The sequence below is a fragment of the Pithys albifrons genome, chromosome 2, assembly GCF_047495875.1.
Source record: "Pithys albifrons albifrons isolate INPA30051 chromosome 2, PitAlb_v1, whole genome shotgun sequence".
NCBI lineage: Eukaryota > Metazoa > Chordata > Aves > Passeriformes > Thamnophilidae > Pithys > Pithys albifrons.
Window position 1 is genome coordinate 65,321,531 of NC_092459.1, and position 20,875 is coordinate 65,342,405.

The following is a 20,875-nucleotide window of genomic DNA, read 5'->3' on the forward strand; positions in this document are numbered from 1 at the left end:
GTTTTGCTGGGAACAGTGGATTAGTGCTGTGGATTCATGTTCTGTCAATACCTGGGATTCAAATACAGCCAATCCTGCCTTGGAGTGCAAGCTGGATTATTTCTCAAGATTCATTTTTCGCACGCCCAGATTTATGTAGCAATTAAAGAAATAAATCAATCGGATGCTGACTGCACATCTACTTGCTTAATTATCTTTGAAGTACTGCAGCTTAATCAGAACAAAACCACAACCTGAGGTTGGGGCTTGCGCTCATCTGGGATACAGAGCACCAGATTAGTACTTCCTCACACCCTTAAGTTTCTTTACTTTTATTGTACTAATGTAAATGCTCAAATAAACAGCTGCTAAACTACAGCTGTGCACCAGCTCAGGCCCAGTAGCTGTTCTTGGGCACAGTTATTTCCATCAAATGCAAGATAGCAGTACTTAACTTTAAACTATTTGCAAAGAAGCCAAATACTGATAACCTGCTATTTTCTTCAAGTCAAGAGTTGTGCACTTTGATAGTTACTACACCCCAGATAGTTTATGGGAGTCTTACACTCGATCACATAAGTGAGTTCTAACCTATGAAGAAATTGAGCATGTATATGAGTGTAACAGTATCCTCAGAATCCAAATCACTAAGATTAAAAAAATATTCCAAGCAGAATCACTTGAGTTGTAGCTCACCTGTCTGGAAAGGAAGACAGTGGAGTAGGTAAGATGCTGCTGCTCCAGGATTTTAATGAAGCACCAGGCGAACTGCAACAACTTAGGGCTCTGTATTCAAGGGCATACTGAAACCAATGCCAACTTAATCATCCATGCAGTGGGAGAAGATGGGCAATTTGCCACAGTTCCAACAAAATGTGATACTTATTCCTTTATTCTTCTGGGTTGTGATGCAACCCACTGTGTTGCACCTGACTTCAAACATGGTTGTCTGACAAACTTCAGACAGTGAGAATCCTTGAATGCACACAAATTTGTCCATACAGTTCAAGAAAGAAAGATCCCAGAAATGGGGACACCTGATTGCTATCTGCACGTACCTAATTGGAAGATACAGAGAAGATGAAGCCAGACTTCACTGACAGATGCATAGCAACAGGCCAAGAGGCAATGGACACAAGCTGAAAAACAGGTCACTTCAATTAGCAGAAAAACAATTTTTTAGCTTAAAATTGAACAAATACTACTTGGGTATCTCTATTAAGTGTAAAACAATTTAAATGCTAATTTTTTTTAATAATATGCTGCATGGAAAAGCAAAATTTCTTATTACTTAGTTGTGTTTTAAGTAAAGATGGTGCACTTATTAGAGGACAGTTGAAATTCCAAGTAGGCTTGTCACAGTCAGAGCACTAACATGATTTACAAGAGACTCTGCATTATCAGCAGCAACTATAATAGTACCGATGTATTCGTGATTGAATGAACATTTGTATGTGAGGAAGGAAAAAAAGAAAAAAAAAGGAGGCTTACTTTACTTACATTTCATGAATTAAAAAATGCTTTTCTGGATAGAATCTTCCCAATCTAGTAGGTGTGAGGCCTTAAGTTTTTCAACTACTATGTGTATATTAGCTTTCAGAGTCAACACATGGAGAAAAAAATCACCATTAATCTTCTTCAGTGTAAAGAAATATGTTGGTATATACCAGTGATTGTTATTGTGACAATTTTTTGTATTTTTTAAACAAATTTACTTATTTGGTATTTTTAATTATGAAACCATACTAGAAATAGTCTTATATATGCAAGTTCCTGCTGTTTGAAACTGAATTAATTTGGTAAAACTTCTCTGAGTGTTGTCTATTTTGCAGACTGAGACCAGGCAGGAGTTTATTTCTGTAGCTATAGGAGAGGTTGCAACATGACAGATCCAGTCCTCTCTCTGTTGATCTGAACAAACATAGTAGGGCTTATGTACATTTACAGCAGATACCAACTGCTTGTGAAGGGGCCTGGTGGGGCAAAGCAGCATCTTCACAGAAAGAAAACTTGTAACAGTGACTCCAATACGTATTCCTGATAACTGGGTGCCTGCACCTGGTCAGCCTTGGCTTAGTTCAGCTCATCCTTTTCTCCCTCCCTAGCTTTTAGTCCTTTCAAGTGTGTAGGCACAGAATTTCCATTTTATTTTATTTTTTTAATTTTATCTATCCCCTTCTCTTGCTCAGCTGGCAACAGGTAATAGTAAATGGGATTAGCTTACAGAATTATAGAATCATAGAATAGTTTGGGTTGGAAGGAACCTAAAAAATCCTCCAGTTCCAATACCCCTGCTGTGGGCAGGGACACCTTCCTCTGGACCAGGTTAGACTCCAGACAAGGAGCAGTGAGTTAACTCGAGCAACCCCAAGGACGGCTGAAGCCAACTGGGCTGAATTTGCCTGAAGTTGGATGCAATAGAGGTCGGGGTAGAAAAGAGTTTCACAGGGCAGAGACCTGCAGGAAGGACGTCTCTCTCCCAGCGTTTCCACGTCGCGCTGCTCACAGAGCCCGCAGGACCCGCGGCCCCACGAGGGGGCTCTGCCCGCACAGGGATCAGCAGCACCTGCACTTCCAGGCCACATCTCGCTTCTAGTAAGGAGCATTGCTTTTGTGGGAAGCAATATCCCTAACTCTCCCTAATTTGGAAGCATGTCTCGCGTGCCAGGGTCTGTAAAGCAGTTTAAATTTCAGGGTGTTAAATTGGTATAATTGTAGTTATAAACAGGATAACCAGAATAGTAGTTCCCTCTGGGCTGCTTCCAGCGGGCGCAGCAAATGCAGGCAGCATGATTAATAGCTACCGTAGGATCAGACTGTGCCTGGAACATGTATAAATAAATGGTAATGAGGAAATTACTTGGATGCCTTATTCCTACTACATTTTCCCCAACCTAAGACACTCAGAGCAGCATAGTGAAGGGAAAGGGGCATTTAAACAGCACACACTGACCAAGATAAGACAGCTGAGTTTGACCTCTTTATATCTTTTAATAGAACCTTCATTAAAGTTCTTATGTTAAAATAACTGTGTAATGGCAATCACAAAAGTATAAGGAGAATATATATTCCAGTTCAAGGAAAGATTTGTCCCCACAATGCACAAGAAAAATCAAGTGATGAAGGTTGTTTAAATGCTGTTGTACATGTCCGCTGGAACAACTGCCTGGTCTCAAGGGTAACAGCACCTCTCAAAGGCACAGCGCTTGACTGCTCACTGCTGTTGGTAGCACTAAAAGAGATACAGGTGTAAACTGCCAGAGCAACAGTGACATAGGGGGACAATGAACAGAAATAGCAATGACGACTTCAGCAGGCTGCTGCTCCCTAGCTAGCAGCAGGGATGGACTCCTCCTCCTGGCACTAGGCTCACATGACCACCATGATGTCTTCCAGTGGCTTTCTGGTCAGTGCAGGCACAGTAGCATCTTTCTTGGGATAGCCGACAGGGAGCAACAAGAGTAGCTTCTCATTTGCTGGGCGCTGGAGTAGCACCCGGAGCTGGGGGCCACAGTTGAGGGGTGTAGAGGTCACCGTGTAAAGACCTGCATTCTGCAGCAAGACAGACAGCAACAGAGTGAGAGTATTTGTTGCAGTTGTTCCCACCAGGCCTGTATTCTCTGATCAACTAGCCCAGAAATGCTGCTTCATTAGATCCTCCAGCAGTCTTTAGAACATCTGATTTACTAAGAGCCTCGATGGTACCATAAAAGATGCTTGCTTTGCTTGTGGAGAATTCCAGCATTTCTCCTCTACAGCAATGACACATTCTACCTGCTATGGCTGCATGCTGTACAGCCAGAGCCTGCCTGCAGTGCACCATGTAGAGTGGGATCCATGGTCACAGTGAAGCTGAGAGGCAATTGTGGAGATATTACTAGGATATCATCTCATAGAGGTGGACTAGATGACCTTCAAACTTCTCTTCTAACTCATCTTGCCCTCATACAGCTGACAAGTAGATGCCTTAAACCTTTGTGAACATTTGCTCCTGCTCAAGAGCTGTACCCCACAGGGAAAGGGGGCACAGGCACTGACTCAAAAGTTGTCACAGGACTTTATTGTTGTCTCTTACAGTGGCCATTGTTCTGACTTATATCAGAACCCCAAAGTAAGTCTATATATCAGTCCTTGTCTCAAGAAAAACTGAAACAATCTGACAAAGAGTAAAGAGCTAACATTATCCCAGGTAGGACCACTGATGAGTTCATTCTTCAGAGCTGCGCACATGGATTTCAATCTCTTTTTATATGTAATGCAAGCATCTTGGGAGGCTTTTATATCTCAAAGTCAGCTAGAGAGGTGCTCAGGCAATGGACCTCTCATGTTAAGTAATCTCTACAATCTCAAGAGGAGAACTAATAGTGGTGGTGCTGAATGGTGCCTGAGGAGCAACAATGCACAAAAGGAAGTGTCATCGAAATGGAATGGAGGAGAAATGGCAGTGCCTGATAGGAAATTGGCCTCATATAAGAGGAGGCACCTTGCTGTTATCCTACTGACAGGCCAAGGTAACTATGAGAAAAACTTTGCTATTTAAACACTTGTGTGAGTACATCAGATACAAAAAGCAGAACTGAGTACTGAGAAACCACTGAGAATATCTAACTGGTGGTGTCAAACATGCTGAGCTTTAGAAATCAGTTCACTTTTAGAAATGCCTTGAAAAGACTGATTGAAATAGTACAGCCTGTTCTGTGGAATATGTCCCTGGTTTTTTATTTTTTCCAGCATTGTGTACTAAAAGTGATTTTGATGTCAAGCTATTTCTTAGGGATTACTGAAAAAAAGAGACCAGTGTGGCACTGCACAGCCATGCTTGGGTAGCCTGCAGAGCCTGTCAGCCCTATTAGCATAAGGTAGAAATGACAGGGGCTGAACTCTGTGCCGAGAGAAGAGAGGCATATCAAAGCTACATTACATTTTTCTTCTTCTCCTAACCAGTACTGAGGATAGGAATTACCTTCTCAGATGTAGACTTGTGTGGAATAACTTTAGAACTCAAAACTAAGACATATTGCTAGGAATTGGAGTAATCCAGAGGACTGATAATGTTAAAATCTAAACTGGGTTCCACTCTCATTTGGGCAGAACAGTCTTGGTATGTAATCCAAACTAATAAATTGACTCTCAATATGTCAGTTCTGCCAACATACCTGCAGTGCAGCAAGCAGGATACCACAGGCAATAGAAACACTGATTTCATTGTAGTAGTGGGTCTTCTTTTTGCCATTTGGAAGCCTCCCATACACCTGCTTGAAAATGAGGATCAGATATGGAGCAGTGTCCAAGTACTCTTTGATCCAGTTTGTTCTGCAAAAGAATGTTTAAGACATTTACTTTTCAACCTTTCCACTTTCCTGCAATCCACATTTACTGTCTGAAAAGGGGCACTAAAGGTACATGCCAATTATAGCAGTAGACTAAAGCTTATAACATTTACTGCAAAGGATTAAGTATTATCAGCTTAAATAGAAACATTTAAAAAAAAAAGCTTGAATAGAGTTCTCAGTGTTAACAGATTTGGATGAGGAGTTGAGGCGCTTGCTCGGAAGACTGGAATTGCATACAAATAAGAGGTAGTTCTTGACCTCTTATCTATGAACTGGCCTCATGGGCATTTGCACGTGAGATTATTTAATTCCTGAAATTTTGCAGATTGCTTGTTACCAGCAATGCCTCCTTTTTTGTGATTGCAGGGAAAACTACTGGCAAAACAGTTCAAAACTTCTTGGTCTAAGGTCTTAACCTAAATATATTCTCATGGCAAAAATAAATGGTATTTGTTTCCGTGTATTTCACCCCTGTTAGAATTCATTTGGCTCCCAGATTTTTAAATGACAACATATATAATTATCATGTAAGATTTAGATATGGAAATGTGTACTATTCTCACCCAAAATATAAAAAATACTGGAGTTTAGTTGTTTGCATAGCGAATTTTCATTGCACCTTAGCACAAGAAAAATAATAACAGGCAGGGCAAATCAACACTGCAAAGCTTTGGGTATAGGCTTCATTTATCAAGCCAAGACTCAGTAGACATCTTCCCTTTGAGTGAAGTTAAGCAAGTCAGTCAGACTTTGGAGGGCATTTGGAACAAATAAATATTGCATAATTCAGCACTTGGATAAGGACAAGCCTTAGGGGTACCTCAATGAGTAGCAAAGCTTCCAATGACTTTGGGAGCCTCACTGTTTGGCAAACAACAGGAAAAATCTGAGATAAGAGTTTCAGCAACAGAGGTTACATAGGAAAAATTAATGATGGAACCAAATGTTTGGAAAACTTTCAAGATGGAGAGCATATAATCCCTTTTACTGGAAGCAATTCTATGAACCAGCCACCAAAGCACAATTCTACACATATTTATAAGTTTTTCTTTCCAAGCATGAATCTTAGAAATTTATTAAAAGTGAGAGGGAGGAAAAAGTGGAAAATGATGTAAGTCTTTCCTAGACTAAAACACAGTTCCTTTCAAACCCCTTAGCTAATTGACTTTTCATACCTCAATCTTTTCAGGTCATTAACCCATCTGTCTCCCATCCTTTTTTTGTAGTTGATTTCCTCTTCTTCTTCTACAATTTCACGAATCTTACGTTTTAAATATGGATCTTGCACTACCACAAAGGTCCAGGGCTCAGTGTGTGCTCCACTAGGTGAAGTTCCTTCATACAAAAACAGGAAAAGATGAAAACCCGGGAAGGAGGGTGTGCAGTGAGAGGTAGGTATTAGCTATTGCTTGTGAGCTTTCAGACTGACCAACAGAGCAATGGGAAAGCAAGTGGATGAGACTGGAAGCAAAGGACTGAGACAAGTTCTGGCAGACAATCCTGTTCATTTCTTGCTCAAAGAATGTGAAGTTCCATTCAAGGTCAGAGGTTAGTCGTTTCATACAGCTGTCTTACAGGAAAGGAAAGTTAAGGATTTGTAAATACTCCTTTGTGGTTCTTACGATGATGCAGTTACATGGTGCAATATATACACATAGTAACATTATTTCAAAGCATTATACCAAAAGCAGTGCACTGTCTGAATAGGCAGCCAACTCTGAGACGTGATTTTAGCTAAAGGGCAAAGCTAATGGCTTTCAGGGAAACGAGGTTATGCGACCACCCACAGGAAACTGTCACTGACTGACAAAGATAAGGAGCTGTACAACAGAGACCTCTGCCATATAGCATACAGGTTTGAGCTTGTTGTCCCAAAGACAGCTGGTGTATGTAGGTGTGCACATATTAAATCTGCGCTTGCTCACCCACCAGCAACACTGGAGAGTATTTTAACTACATAGAGGTTAAAAGTCAGAAGCTGAAAAATACAGTTACCTGCACTGGTTCACAGATATATGGGTTAAGAAGACTGCTTAGATCTCTCTGGTCCCTCATACACATTTAAAAGTATTTGAAGATCTTGAACACATGCAATAGTTGCTTATCTAAGGACTAATTTTAGATTAAAATTTTAGTATTGTGAACATTGCCTCTCCTCAGGTTTGAGTAAAAACTGACGACATTTATGCTTTGCTTTGTTTTCTTTTTCTCCACACAGCCCAAAGCTTTCAGGGTTACTAAGTACTTCATCTGCACGCCAGGCTTGTTCGCTTTGCTGCTCTTGCCAAAACATGCTCAGTGTTTTAATGACTCCTAGTTAATTAGAGGAAGACAGAGACTCATTACAGTGCAGTAACAAAGCTGCTTACCATTTTTAAAGGGAAAACAACGTATCTCAAATGGTAAGAATCTTTATTTTATTAATCCTGCTAAGGCTACTGAGCTGTTGTCTAAGGCAGCTTGGAATATTTTCTGTAGTAGCAGCAGCTGGTTCACAGACTAAGAGAAATAATGAGGGTCAAAACCACTCCTGGCTGAAGTCAATGTTACTAAAGCAGAGATGAGATTAGGCCAGGACGTGACAGTAATGATTTCAAATGCATTAATTCTCAGCAACAATGACAAAAATGATCAATTTCTGACATTCAGTCAAATAGCTTTGACCAGGGTCCTCGACATACCACTCCAGTCATATGCAGCAGGGGTCTGGACTGATGTTAGAAGTACTGGAAAAGGTTTTTTGTTCTAGACTGAAATCCTTTTCCACTAATAAGCCTCAACTATTTACATCAACTGAAATATTTTGCTTGGCTAGGACGATTTCATCAATTTGTTTTTGGGGGGAACCCAAGAAACAAAACCCACACAAGAAAATTGCATTTTAGAGCACGTGAAGTACAAATAGTTTGACATTTCTGAGAGAAAACATTTTAATATCTCTATTTGAAAGATGTCTGACTAAATCATACAGAAATTTTATTTTAAATAACATCTTTTAAAGCTTGAAAATGAGGTGCTTTGTTTCATGCTGTTGAAATACTCTTCTTCCCTTATGGATGAACTGGAAGTACTAAGGAATTGGGAATACCCTGAACCATTCCCTGACATATAGTTGTTTAAATTGGGTAATTTCTGATCAATCAGTGGGTACTAATTCATTCTGGCTACAGGTGATTCTAGTAAAACCAAAAGCAAAATGCCAATTCCCTTGGCTTTTCCACACCACCTTTTCACAGTCACACAGCTGAACAGCAATGGTGATCTTTTTTTGGTTGTTTTTTTTTTTCCCCCCCCAGACCTTGAACCACTCAGTACCATACCTGCTGTTCTGATGACATTATCGATAACTTCCCTGGGGACTGGCTCATCACTAAGAAACCTGACAGATCGCCTCTTATTTAGAAGCTCGTAAAATGTCTGTGACCTTTTAATCATTTCAGCGTCAGAGTAGCGCTCTGCAATGAAGGGGACATGGGGAACATTTTCATCAAGTCCTTGCCACTCTTCATCATCCCCTGCAAGAAAATACAAGTGGTTAGGTATTATTTTTTTCTGGAGAATGCTGTTGATATCCTTGGCATTCACCACTGGAATGCACTTTGTCTAGCATTGGCATATACTGCACTTCTACACCACGGGCAAGGCAAAGTCTGAGGTCCCAGTTGACACAACTCATTGATCCCTAGCTCCAGCTACTAAATAAACACCTTGTTTAAATACCGAGAGGCACGAGGTTCCTGTCTGGCTGTAGCAAGTGTGATCCACAAAGAAGTCATTGCTTTCTCCATTTCAGCCTGAAAGCCTGCCTGTAGAAATGGGTTACAAGCTGAGACAGTGGTGAAAAAGTGGCCAGGGTTTCTCAGCAAGTAAATATGAAGGTGTGTTCCTTCTCAAACACTCTAATAAGAAAAATAACCAATGATATTACTGAAGTTAAAGAGAGAGCTTAACTTCCAATATGTAGAAAATCTCCTCTGGAAAGCTGAATGTCAAGTTTTTCAATATTCATATTTCATAGCAGAAGTATTTCTATTCATATTTCATAGCAGAAGTATTTCAAGTCTTGGCTCTGCAGAAATGTGACTCTGTAGTTAAGCTCTTCAGTTTACTGACACTTTCAGCATAAGACAAAATGGATGACAGGCACCTATACTTAGAATAACAACATATCAAGTGTAGAATATTGTGTTTCTTTTCTTTAAGAACTCAAAATGGTTCCCCATTTCACTGGAATCTGTCTCTTTGCATTTTTTTATATCGCAAAATGAATCTTCTGTTGTCTCTGAGATCTCTTTCTCCCCTATTTTCCTACAATCAGCAGGGACAGCAATATTTGCAACTATGATGTGGAAGTTAAAGACATTTAAATGCTGCATTTTGACTAGTCAATAGTATTGAGCAATCTGCTACAGAGAGCTGAGTCAGGAAAAATATTCCAGTTCTTTTTCAATCGCCATTAGGTTATTATTCCAGAATCATAGCAATCTCCAGTGCAAATTCTAATAGCAATTATTTCTGTGTTTTAGTAGTACTCAGTTGCCTAAGAGACCAGACTGATTTTTTGTTCATTTTATAAACAGCAGCAAAATATTCACAAATGTGGCTCAGTATGTGCAAGAAGGTGAAATAAATACATTTTCATACGGTGAATCTAAGGAGAATTAATCTGGTCCCCAACCAATACACATTTCATTTTGCATGTGCAGAGAATTTGTTTTGTTTAGCATTTCATGCCTCTGTTAAGCACTCTTGGTCACAGTCTGCAAGGATCTGGCTCCAGGTTAATGGAAAGCAGTGACCTGCTGTAAAAATTATTTTTATGACCATCTTGCACTCTCAAACTGAAGAGGGAAAAAATGTGCATCTTCCTAATGTTCCCTTTGTGGTTTATATGTAGTGATGAATGTGTGTCTGTTTTGTGGTGTGGGGTTTTTTTTCCCATGTAAGTGGAAGAGAAGAAAAGAAATGAAACTTCCGTTTGTTCACAAAGGTTCAACTTAGTATTAAGGTGAAAAAAGAATTGTATTCTCAAAGATTTTGAACATGGGACAAAGGTGAGACAACTAGTGAGAATGAAAAAGTTTGATACACTCAAAATGGGAATACTGGTAGAGGCAGAAGAACAACCCAGAAGCAAGGGAACTGACACACAAATCCAAAACACTCCTGGCAATTTTTTTTTAATAAATTCATCTATTATTTATTCTCTTCCACCATGTGTCTCCCATTCATTCTTAGCAGTTAACATTATCCATATGCTAAGCCAAAATCATTATCAGCACCATCTGTTCAGTGCATGCTCTCAATATCTTTAATTGTTGTTTAGACATACTCCTGTTTGTATGGTCACATTAAACAATACTACTACAAGTGTCTTGTTTGCATCTCTGTGTATTCCATCATATGATGAACAACAGACATCCTGCTAGTAAGTCTATTACCTTGTTAGCCACATTCTCAAGATTGCCATCAATTCCATTGTACATTTACAGTAGTCATCAGGCTTCCTGCCTTTTAAGAAGATCTGAAATTATTTTGGCTCAGGCATAACATGAATCTCATTTTAAAGAAATCTCCTTTTAGAAGTACTATTTCTCTAACTATATCAGAAATTTTTCTAGATACATTTTAGGATTATGACTAAGTTCATCCCAACAGTTCATATGGGAGGTTATAATAAGCCTACAAACCATGTAATAAATTTTGCCTCATTTCATTGCAAAAATTCTTACCATGAGTTTCTAAAAACAAAAACTCACACTGAGAACAATGACATCATTTTATTCCTGTTGGCCACTTATTTTACCTACACTGACAGTTCTCTGTGTTGTTGGCTTCCAGTTGTATGTTATTAAGAAGTCTTCCATGTGCCCTCCTTGGTTTTATGAAAAGACCCCTAGATAGCATTAACAAATGGTCCTGAGACTGATCCTTGTGAAACCTCAGTCTAGATGAATGTGTTTGTTTTTCAAACAAGCTCTTTCAGTTTCTTCTCTAAGGAATTGCTTCCTAAGCCTAAAATTCATTTTCAGATCTCTTCTCCAGTGTAAAGATGATGCATAGGAAAACAATTATATATATGTAAAGAAAGCTTACAGATCTTTGGACATAAAATGCTGAGTAACTGATCCTGTGGGTTTTCACTTGATTAATAGCAGCCTGCTACAAAATCTACCACTACAGGAATCCCAGTAGTGAATCCAATCCTGAACTGAGTGTGTGGCTAATAGAGGACTAAAAGAGATGGATTGCCTTACTAGTGGGTTATCAATAGTCCTTATCAGGCTGATCCTGGAAACGCCAAGAGTTGGTCATGGATCTCAAGCAAAAGAAGTGATAAGTGGGAGAGGCAGATCCTGGAAGAAAGAAGCCATTATCAAAATATTGTGAAAACTACCTCAAATTGGAATATAGTTAGAGAACGTTTCTTAAGATCTTCAGAGAAATGGAGTGGGGGTTTTATAAAGAGAAAACTTGCTGTTTTATCTAGTAAATGGAAAGCTGAGAGGTGATCTGATTGCTATCTATAAACCACAGGAGGGTGTATACCAGGGCTGGAAAGGTATCCTTTAAACTATCAAGAGGATGAAACAGGAAAAATAGGTATGCAGCAGTGCTAAATAAGTTTGGGTGGGCAGGCAGGTAGAAGAGGTTTTAAACCTACAGCATGGAGTTCTGCACCAGCCTTCCAGCAAGCTTAAAGAAACAGGGTCATAAAAGGTCCGTTTTCACGTTCATTCAGCTAATGACAAAGGCTGGATGTGTCTGCAGCAGCAGGAGATAAACACAGTAATGCATCACGTCCATCTGAGTCCTGTGTTCCTAAATGACGCAAAGCATAAACTGTCATTGAAATCGGAAATTAAATTGCTACTGCCTCATTCAAGTCAGTAGTATTATCAAGATATGGGAAGTCTTTGAAACTGGGGAGAGGAGAAATGTTTCTAAGTGGGAGAAGTCTATTATAAGCAGTATGACAAGCAATGAGCAGTGCATTTTCAGAATAAATGGAACATTTGGGACTTTGTACATTAATTTGTAGTCCTTAAGTAGAGTGTATCACCAACAATAGTAAAAAATGCCTTTCCTATTAATCTCAGCAACTGATCTGTAGAATAACGAGGATACAAATATAATTCAACCTCATCTTCCACACCACTGTAAAGCAGGTCTTTATTTACCTTATCCGTCACTTGTGTGGTTCTGAACATATGATCAAGAAAGGAATCAATATACATTAAGCTCCCTGGGCAAAAGACTGAAGATGTTTTTGCAATAGTCCAGATATAATTGTGTAATTCTGAAGCAGTGGAAGACAAAGTGCCACCACTTTGGGACATGATGCCCGCTACTGTAAGAAAGCCCTTGTGACTCATCATTCAAAGCAAGGCTGAAGAAACAACTTTTTCACTTATATCTAACTACTAATCACACACGGCCTAATGCAAGACACAGCCAGATATACACGTATACAGACCATTCTTGCCAGTCCACAGCACAACAATCTCTCATCTGGATCTTATAAATGAAGGGAAAAGTTACAGAACAGATAGGTGTGCAAACAAATCTGAAGTGCTGCCAGTTAAAGCATTAAACAAATAGACAGAGCACTTTGCAAGTTTCAAAAGAAATGGGTTTCTGGCTTCTTCAAGAACCACCCACCTCTTCAGCTACAGAAAGCAGAACATAGACAAGCTCAGGAGCACTTGGTCTTCACCCTTCTGCACTTCATTGCCAAAAAGTGATCCTACTCAGTCTGCCCAAGCAGTTCAGCTAATTACACTAAATGCTCTGCTGCTCAAAGGTATGTCCTTCTCAGGGGAAAAATCCCTGATGGTGCTACTTCAGTGGAGGTTCAAGATGTCCACAGGTAAGGTCAGTGCTTTTCTTACAAAGTGCTTCACATGCTTAGCAAATAGACCTTGCTTTGGTCATAGACACAAATCAAATTACTTAGTCTTCAGCTATCCCATCTTGTTCTGGGATTTGTTGAAAATTGAGCTTGTTCACCTGGGGCCGCTCTAGATTCTAGCTTTAGACAAGGGCTGAGGAATGTTCCCTTTCACCCAACTCAAATTCTTTTCAGAGGAACTTTATCTTTAAATACAAGCCAGCTCGAGACATTTAAGTAGAAATGAGCTTGTCTGATAAAGTAAGATACATTAACAAAGTAATAGAATTTGCACATTACATAACATATTCTTTACTATTATAAAACTGTTTATATCCATGTTTCCATTTAAGTATCTAGTGCTGTAAGTGAGAATTTTAACATTGACAACAAGGTAAATACATTTTGATCCCTACTTATAGCCCTAGGAAAAGATCCTTACCACCTCTTTTATTTCTCATTGCTGCTCATCTCACACTGGACTTTCCCTAACTGAAGAAAAACTTCCCTAAGCATAATGAAATTATTTTAATTTTTCTAGAGGTAAAAGACATGGTTGGAATCACACACCATTAAGGGAAAGATGATTAATTATTATTAACAGTGAAATAGCAAGAAAAACTAATTTCATATTGGATGACATGGTAAACTGAGAAAGGTTTCATTTCAAAACAAATAAATCTTTTAGCAACGGCACCAATATGTCTGTCAAAATTTTTTTTGCAAGAAATTTTAAGCTAGTACAATTTTGAATTTAGCACATGAATAAAATGGTAAGCTACTAGCCTATAAAAGAATGATATTTTATATATAGGGATGTAGCAGTGAGGCTCCTTGTTAAGAGCTAATAGGTTTGTTTATTTAGAAGATCTAAACTGATAGAAACAAGTATAGTCCAAGATGATGATTCATAGATTATCATTTGAACTACCCACAGGAATTTTAATTTGCAGCAATTTAACTGAACTAGCAAGACATTAGTGGCAAAGGAAATATGGGATAATTTCATGCAGAATCTATTTTGTATTCAACAAAGGAGGATACAACACGTAAACTAATTTTTAAAGAAGTTTTATGAATTTGGGAATTAGGCAACATGGTTTAAAATGTTCCAGGTATCCACTATTTCTGGAAACTGACAAAACAACACTAATTCAAAGTACACTGAACACTGAGAAAAGAGAAATAGTGGCTCTTAGAAATAAGTATATGTGCAGAAGAATTAGGTTTCAAGAAGTGGAGTCAGGGAATGTGCCATTATGGGACAAAACAAAACAAAAGCAAAAATCCTCACAATGAACAAAGAGCCTTTTGAAGCCAGCTTGGGGGGGGGGGGGGGGGGCGGGGGGTTAGGCACTGTATTAACTACAACTTAAAAAACTTCATAGGAATAGAACTATGTGGATTTTTATCTCACAAGGAAATAAAGGAAGTTTATGGAGGATTGTCAGGAACCAAGAAGAAGGAAGGGCACATAATGTGTTTAAACTTTTGTCCAAGCTGGGCATCACAAACTACTAAAAACAAGAGGTATTCTGTATGCGTTCAAATATGCAGTTAAGTGAACCGATTAGCACCATCACCATATTTTGCTCTTAAATATTTAATCAACTTAGCCCCCAAATGATTCTGATGCTAATCCAGCTAAAGCTCTCATGGACATTCTCAGAGGACACAAGTTAAGTACTTAAGCCCATTCCCAACTTTTTAGAGGTGCTGAGACAAAATATGTAGCACAGGGTTATAAAGTGGGATGAGATGTCTACAAAACCATTTTGCAGATAGAAACTGTCTGCTCAGGTCTTCCGTTTGCTTACACTAATAAGACCTAGGAAGAGGCTGGGGGGACTTCAGTAGGATCTCCTTTCTTTCCTTACATTGCCTATAGAGTCCCTCACAGGTCTGAGATCTGCTGTTTAGAGGAAGAAACAGGGGTCTTTGAATATGTGTTTACTCTTTGCACTCTGATCCGGACCTGTGGGAAGTAGAGATTTACACCAACAGCTACATGACATGAGGACTGCCTCCTTCCTGGGAGCCAACAAGTTCAGGACACAGCAGCAGTGTAGCATTACACAGTGCTGTCATTGTGGAGAAGTCCAGATTACATCTCCATTATTCATGTCAGCAGAGAACATTTAAACAACAAAAGTGTTCATATGAATAAGATTTTTCTTACCTTCTTCCTCTAATGGATGGTCAGTGCCATCTTTTAAATCTTCATCCACCCACGGGCGAGATGTAACCTTGCTTTTAATGTCTTGTTTTTCCTTCTCTCCATTAGTTTTCTTTAGTATTACCCCAATCAAGACACATATAATGGCTATAAAGACTGGGGTGAGGGAAGAAAAAAGTGCCATGATTATGGAAATGGGGAGCCTTTCTTCCAAGTTCAGTAGTTTCTCATGAAAAGGAGGGGCTGAAGCGGAAAGAGCAGAAAGGCAGTAAGCAAAAGGGGGTGGATCCAAGGTTCAGTCCTAAACCATATCGTGCTTCTACTTTTCAGTCACCTCCCCCACAATCTTATCTGCAAAGTGCTTCTGCTGTTAATAAACAGCTCATACTGTTAAAAAACTCCAGACCCAGGTTTATATATTTTCTGGGGAGAAACAGTTTATAAAAAGCTCACAGAGGCATTGATCATATACAAACATATAAATGCTGTCCAGAGCAAAATAAATTTTTAAAAAAATCAACTTTCAAACTCTAGACTAAGGCTAAAGACTTCTCCCCTCCTACTTTTATTGTTATGGTCATCCCAATAAATCTTTCTTGTAACAGTGATTATGAGAAGATCCAAGTGGAAATGTGACTTTTAAAAACTGATGGCATCTCTTAAATTTTTAGCTCATAAAATTAGTTATATTGCATGTGTCCCAGGAATTCAAAATATCACCAATTGAATATCAACTTGCAGCACCACTCTTGACTTTGTAAAGGGATCAATAGAACAGATAAGCGAAGTGGCACCATTACCTCCATGTGAAGTATGAACGAGATGATTCACAGAACTCTGTATTCACCCTGGATATTCTGTGGGAACTAAAAAGGAGAATACAGGGAACCAAAGTAAAAAAAAATTGAGTGCTGCAGTGAATTTTAAAGCTGTGATTTAGCTTCGTATCAAAGATAAAAATCAATATGATCCTGGTTTAATCCAATAATGTCCATGTCTAAATGCTTAACCCATTTTTTACCTCAGTCAGCTGCTTGGGAACTGAATCAACACAGCAGCAAGGAACTGATGTCTTTATCTGGGTATGTTAGGATATACTGGAGAATGAAATGTCAGTAGGTTCTGAGGAGTGTGCTGGAGAGCAGGGTGCAGCGGTACTGACTGCATGCAGTCAACAGTGCCCATCAGCTGTATTTTGTATTTAGCACCAGCTAAGCACCAGCACAGCCAAACATTATCTCATGTGTAGGGGGTCAGCTCTGAAACCCCATCATCCATGGCAAGTTAATCTGCATTTTGAATAAGCCCACTGAAGATAAGTGGGAACAGTCCTGGCTGTAACCATTCCAGGAGATGGTGAGCCCCAAGGTCCAGGCATATCTTGCACTGCAATGAGTACATGTGGGGTGCACTGAAGGTCCTGCCTAGGGTATATCCAGTTTCCTCAATGTGAGAAGCAGGGCACACAGGGGAAAGATAATTTGGGCTATGCACAAGTTTCATCCTGACAGGTTCTCAGTTCATACCCTACCACTCACATCTCTCACCCTATTGTTTTTGCAGCACTGCCCACACCTTTACTGGTCCCGTATGACACTATCAGTCCAAAGGTTCCCTCTCTTCCAGTGCTTCAGCAGATACTGCCAGCTGCGTTGAAGATTGGTCTGTGTGTTGGCAAGCACAGTAATGACCAGGTTGCTCCCAAGGAAGAGGAATGTGTGGTCACTATGGCTGACTACACAAAATGATAGTCTGGCCAACAGTCCAGGCATGTATCCTCTTTTAATACAAGTCTTTTTTATTAAAAGGGCAAGGTCAAGCAAATAGCTCAGCTGTGCACATGTTGCCCAGACATTCTCAGAGGCAAAATGAAACTGCCGCACAACTTGTACCCAGCCTGGGCTTTCTCAGCAGTCTGGCTCAAATACAGAATAAATACTTTACTGCTGGTGCAGCGCAACCTACTCCAACACACAGGACCCTGTTCCCTGTAGGTACTGGTCCATCCAGGCAACGTATGGGATCTGTGTAAGAAGGACAGCTCCAAAACCAGCCAACTGCCTACACACGCCCATCAGAGATGAAATAAAGAGGGCATGCAAAAGTTGTGCTTAGGTTCCTAATCTAAACCAGTAAAGCAACTGGCACCTACCTCTGGCTAAGAGAAAAACTTGCTTGAAAACCCAAACCTAGCTATTTAAACTTATTGGTCCTACCTGCTGCCCATACAGTCATGGGGAGAGGTACTTCACCTAACCCTAATTAGAAACGTTGAATTCCTTCACACAAGTAGAGAAGGAATCTGCAATTTCATCTGACACATTTCCAAAAGCCTACTCTGTGGCAAGGAAGGAAAAGGGAATGTGGCCTGAATGGTGCTGTTTCTCCTACAGGGAATGTATCAACCTTGAATATTCACATACACGTAAACAAGGATCTGGATATTTTGCAGCTGAGACTCCATCCTATAGAGAAAGAGGCTGAATGATGTTGTTTCAAATAACTACCTCTATTTGCAATGCTGGGAACTTTGTAATCGCTCACTCTTTTGGAATAACTGTGACTTCCTTAGAGGTGTTCTTGTAGAACAGAGAAAGAAAGTAAGCTAATAGAAATCCCTTTGGTATTAACTTAAGCAAAATCTATTTGGTGCTATACATTGAAGATTGCTAGCTTGAACTTCAGCCCCACAGAAACCCCATAATACCTAGTTTTATTAAAACATGATTTACTTTCAATAAGTCCATACTGTAGGCATTCAAAATACAAACACAGTGATGCCTTGAGGAACTGTGAGAAGGAGTAGGTGAAAGCAGTCAAGTTTTGTATAGTAGATTTCAATCAGTTTTTCTGTTTTCAATTCAAGCTTTATAGAAATACAGTTTTTATCATGACAAGTTCAAGCAAATCTATTATTATTATCTCTTCTGTTCTACTGTAAACACCTAAGCCTAGCAGCTGGATCTTGAGTGGGTTTTTTGAGTCTCAAAAAAGTCAGGAGAAACATTACAAATAACCCAGCTCTTAGGAATTAATGAAGCTTTTTTGACAAGCATGGAAAAAATCTAGAAAATTTTGATAGAAATACAACTATTGAGAGTATCAAAGTACTCAAGCGTTACTACATAAAAACCATCTAAGCACTCTTAAAAAGACACTGACCATCATACTAAAAGCTTTTGGACCAAAATTCTTTAATAAATCCAATGAGATTCCATACATAATTGTTTTTCTGAACAACAACAACAACAAAATACTTAGGTATCAAATACAGCCCTTTATTGTTTTTCTCAAAGCAAAAATATGTGATGAGCAAATTTCATTGGGCATGTGCCAGGTGCATACACCATCATGGGACAATTGCGCTGCAGTCACACAACAATCACACAGTGGCCACACACCCATCACACAACATGGGTGTGTGACATCCAAAAAGGAATCCAGTACATCTATTCAGACTGGATTAACTGTCAAATGCAAAGTATGGTAGTTAAACACTTAATTTAGGAAGCCTCTGAGACTTAGGAAAACATATGGAAGGAGGGACCCTTTCATGCAGTGGTTAGTCTTTTTGTTTTCCTAATCACCTAACCTTGGCCATGTACACACATTGAGGCTTATAGCACTTGATGTTCTCAGATGCCCAGGATTTGGTGTGAGAAGTATTACTGTCATTAAAAGCAGATCCATGTAAAGGAAAGCAGCAGTAGAAACAGAATGATGCTAACAGGGAACATACCAAAGTGAAGAGTGGGATGAAGGAGGTACTTGCAATAAATATAGCACAAGTCTATTGAAGAGAACATGTTTGAGTGCTGGCTACAATTCCCATCACAAGTGTCTCTTGCTGAACATTATCAGTAACACACATATAAGGAACATGTGCACCATTTTTGCTACTAGTCAGTGCACTGTCAGTACTGCCAAGTGTTACACCAATATGTGGTGGTGAAAGGGTCCATGCAAATATTTCACTATGTTTATAGTTAGAAGCAGGAAAAGTCACCTCTGGGTATTGCCCAGAGATGCAATAAAATACTACATTAGCTTCAGAAGAAAGTTTTTGACTGGAGTTAGTAAATACTGGAAAAAAAAACCTAAAAAAATGCTATTTTAATGCGATCCATGGTCAGCTCCCAACTCAGTATATACCTGCTGTGGGTGAGGCAGAAGCATGCATGAACTACTTAATCCATTTTCTTAATCAACACATAGAGACAAACGTCTGGGATCATCTGAAACTTATCTATCAGGTATTGGCATTACTAAAAATAACATTAGCTTAATAAGCATCTTCATTTCTGTGATACGTCTAGCACATCCTTTCCTGTCTGCCAGTGACCAGCACAGACTGTTTCTGAGCAAGGTGACCCTCACTTTTCTGTTGTCTCTTGTCTCTTCTTGCACTCACACATACAACCACCCCTTGCCCCAAGACAGCTGTAGGATCTCTTTATACCTTCAGTGATATCAGATATCTTGCCCTGTAGCATTGGATTTGATTATCTTTTTCATTAACTTAGCTCAGATTGCCACAAATGTTATTAGTGCTTATGAACTACCCTTTTGAAATCTAACAGTGCAGTGGGTAATGCAATTACATCCCATAGCAACAAAAGCACAAGACAGCAGTGCACCATGCAACAGAGCAATTCTTTCCATTTGTCCTCAGTATACCACCCTTCAGTTGCAAACTCCCTGTGTTTATGTATTACAGGCAGAAGAAATAACCTAGCTGTAGACAACATGATTCATTAATATCTTTCTAAATGGAATAATCCATATATTAGGATCTGTGGTATCAGATAAGCCATTACTTGTGCTCAGTGGGACAACAGTGGTCCTAAAAATATTCCTGATTTCAGAAAATAACTTAGATTTTAACCCAGAGACTAATTTACCCTCAGATTCATAACAGAAGGAGCAATTTGCTGCTGCTGCACCAATGTTGCCACCATGAACCTGCAGGAGTGAGTTTACTCATGGCAGGAATCCGGTAGACATTTTGAGTGTTACTCATTGAAGTAAAACTGTGTGAGTGACTTCTCAGAAACTTGCTAAAAATTTCATCTCTTTAAACAAAGATCCTGAAAACATCACTGAATGCACATTATAACCACTAAAGGACTGCAGATAACACAGACCTTTAAAGTATTTTCCCCCAAATATGGGGATACATAAATACACAAAGACAAAATATTATTCCTCATGATCACTTTTAGGCATAGACTCCTAGTAGTCTAAGTTCAAATGTGGTTTATTCTGTGAGTGACCTTTGATAAAAGCCCAAGGGGAAAATTAAGGGTCATTTCTGAACAGTCTCATGATAGACAGGAGTGCACAGCCTTACAGAAACTGTTATAACTTCATCAAAGTAAGGGTGTTTGGAGAACAGGAAGAATGAGTAGCAATGCCCCCCCCTTAAAATAAGCAACAAGCTGAGAATAGCCTCTTCAAGGTAAAATACCACAGCACACTAATTCTCTGCATATTGGG

The 20,875-nt window shown here is 39.3% G+C and overlaps 1 protein-coding gene across 1 annotated transcript; it reads right to left on the reverse strand.

Annotated features, from left to right (window-relative positions):
* Positions 1-2,946: 2,946 nt before the first annotated feature.
* On the reverse strand, positions 2,947-15,682 carry IYD (iodotyrosine deiodinase). The gene is made up of 5 exons (XM_071549330.1): positions 15,383-15,682; positions 8,633-8,827; positions 6,488-6,647; positions 5,136-5,292; positions 2,947-3,531 (listed from the first exon to the last, which is right to left on the reverse strand). Exons 1-5 carry the CDS (start codon positions 15,561-15,563, stop codon positions 3,349-3,351), a joined length of 876 nt encoding a protein of 291 aa, XP_071405431.1. The 5' UTR covers positions 15,564-15,682; the 3' UTR covers positions 2,947-3,348.
* Between the last annotated feature and the right edge of the window lie 5,193 nt (positions 15,683-20,875).

Coding starts and splice junctions, on each gene's coding strand:
- IYD (XM_071549330.1), bottom strand. CDS start 15,563: ATGGCACTTTTTTCTTCCCTCACCCCAGTCTTTATAGCCATTATATGT. Junction 6,648..8,632: donor TAATGTCATCAGAACAGCAG/GTATGGTACTGA, acceptor TTTTGTATGAAG/GAACTTCACCTAGTGGAGCA. Junction 3,532..5,135: donor TCCTGCTTGCTGCACTGCAG/GTATGTTGGCAG, acceptor GTCTTGCTGCAG/AATGCAGGTCTTTACACGGT.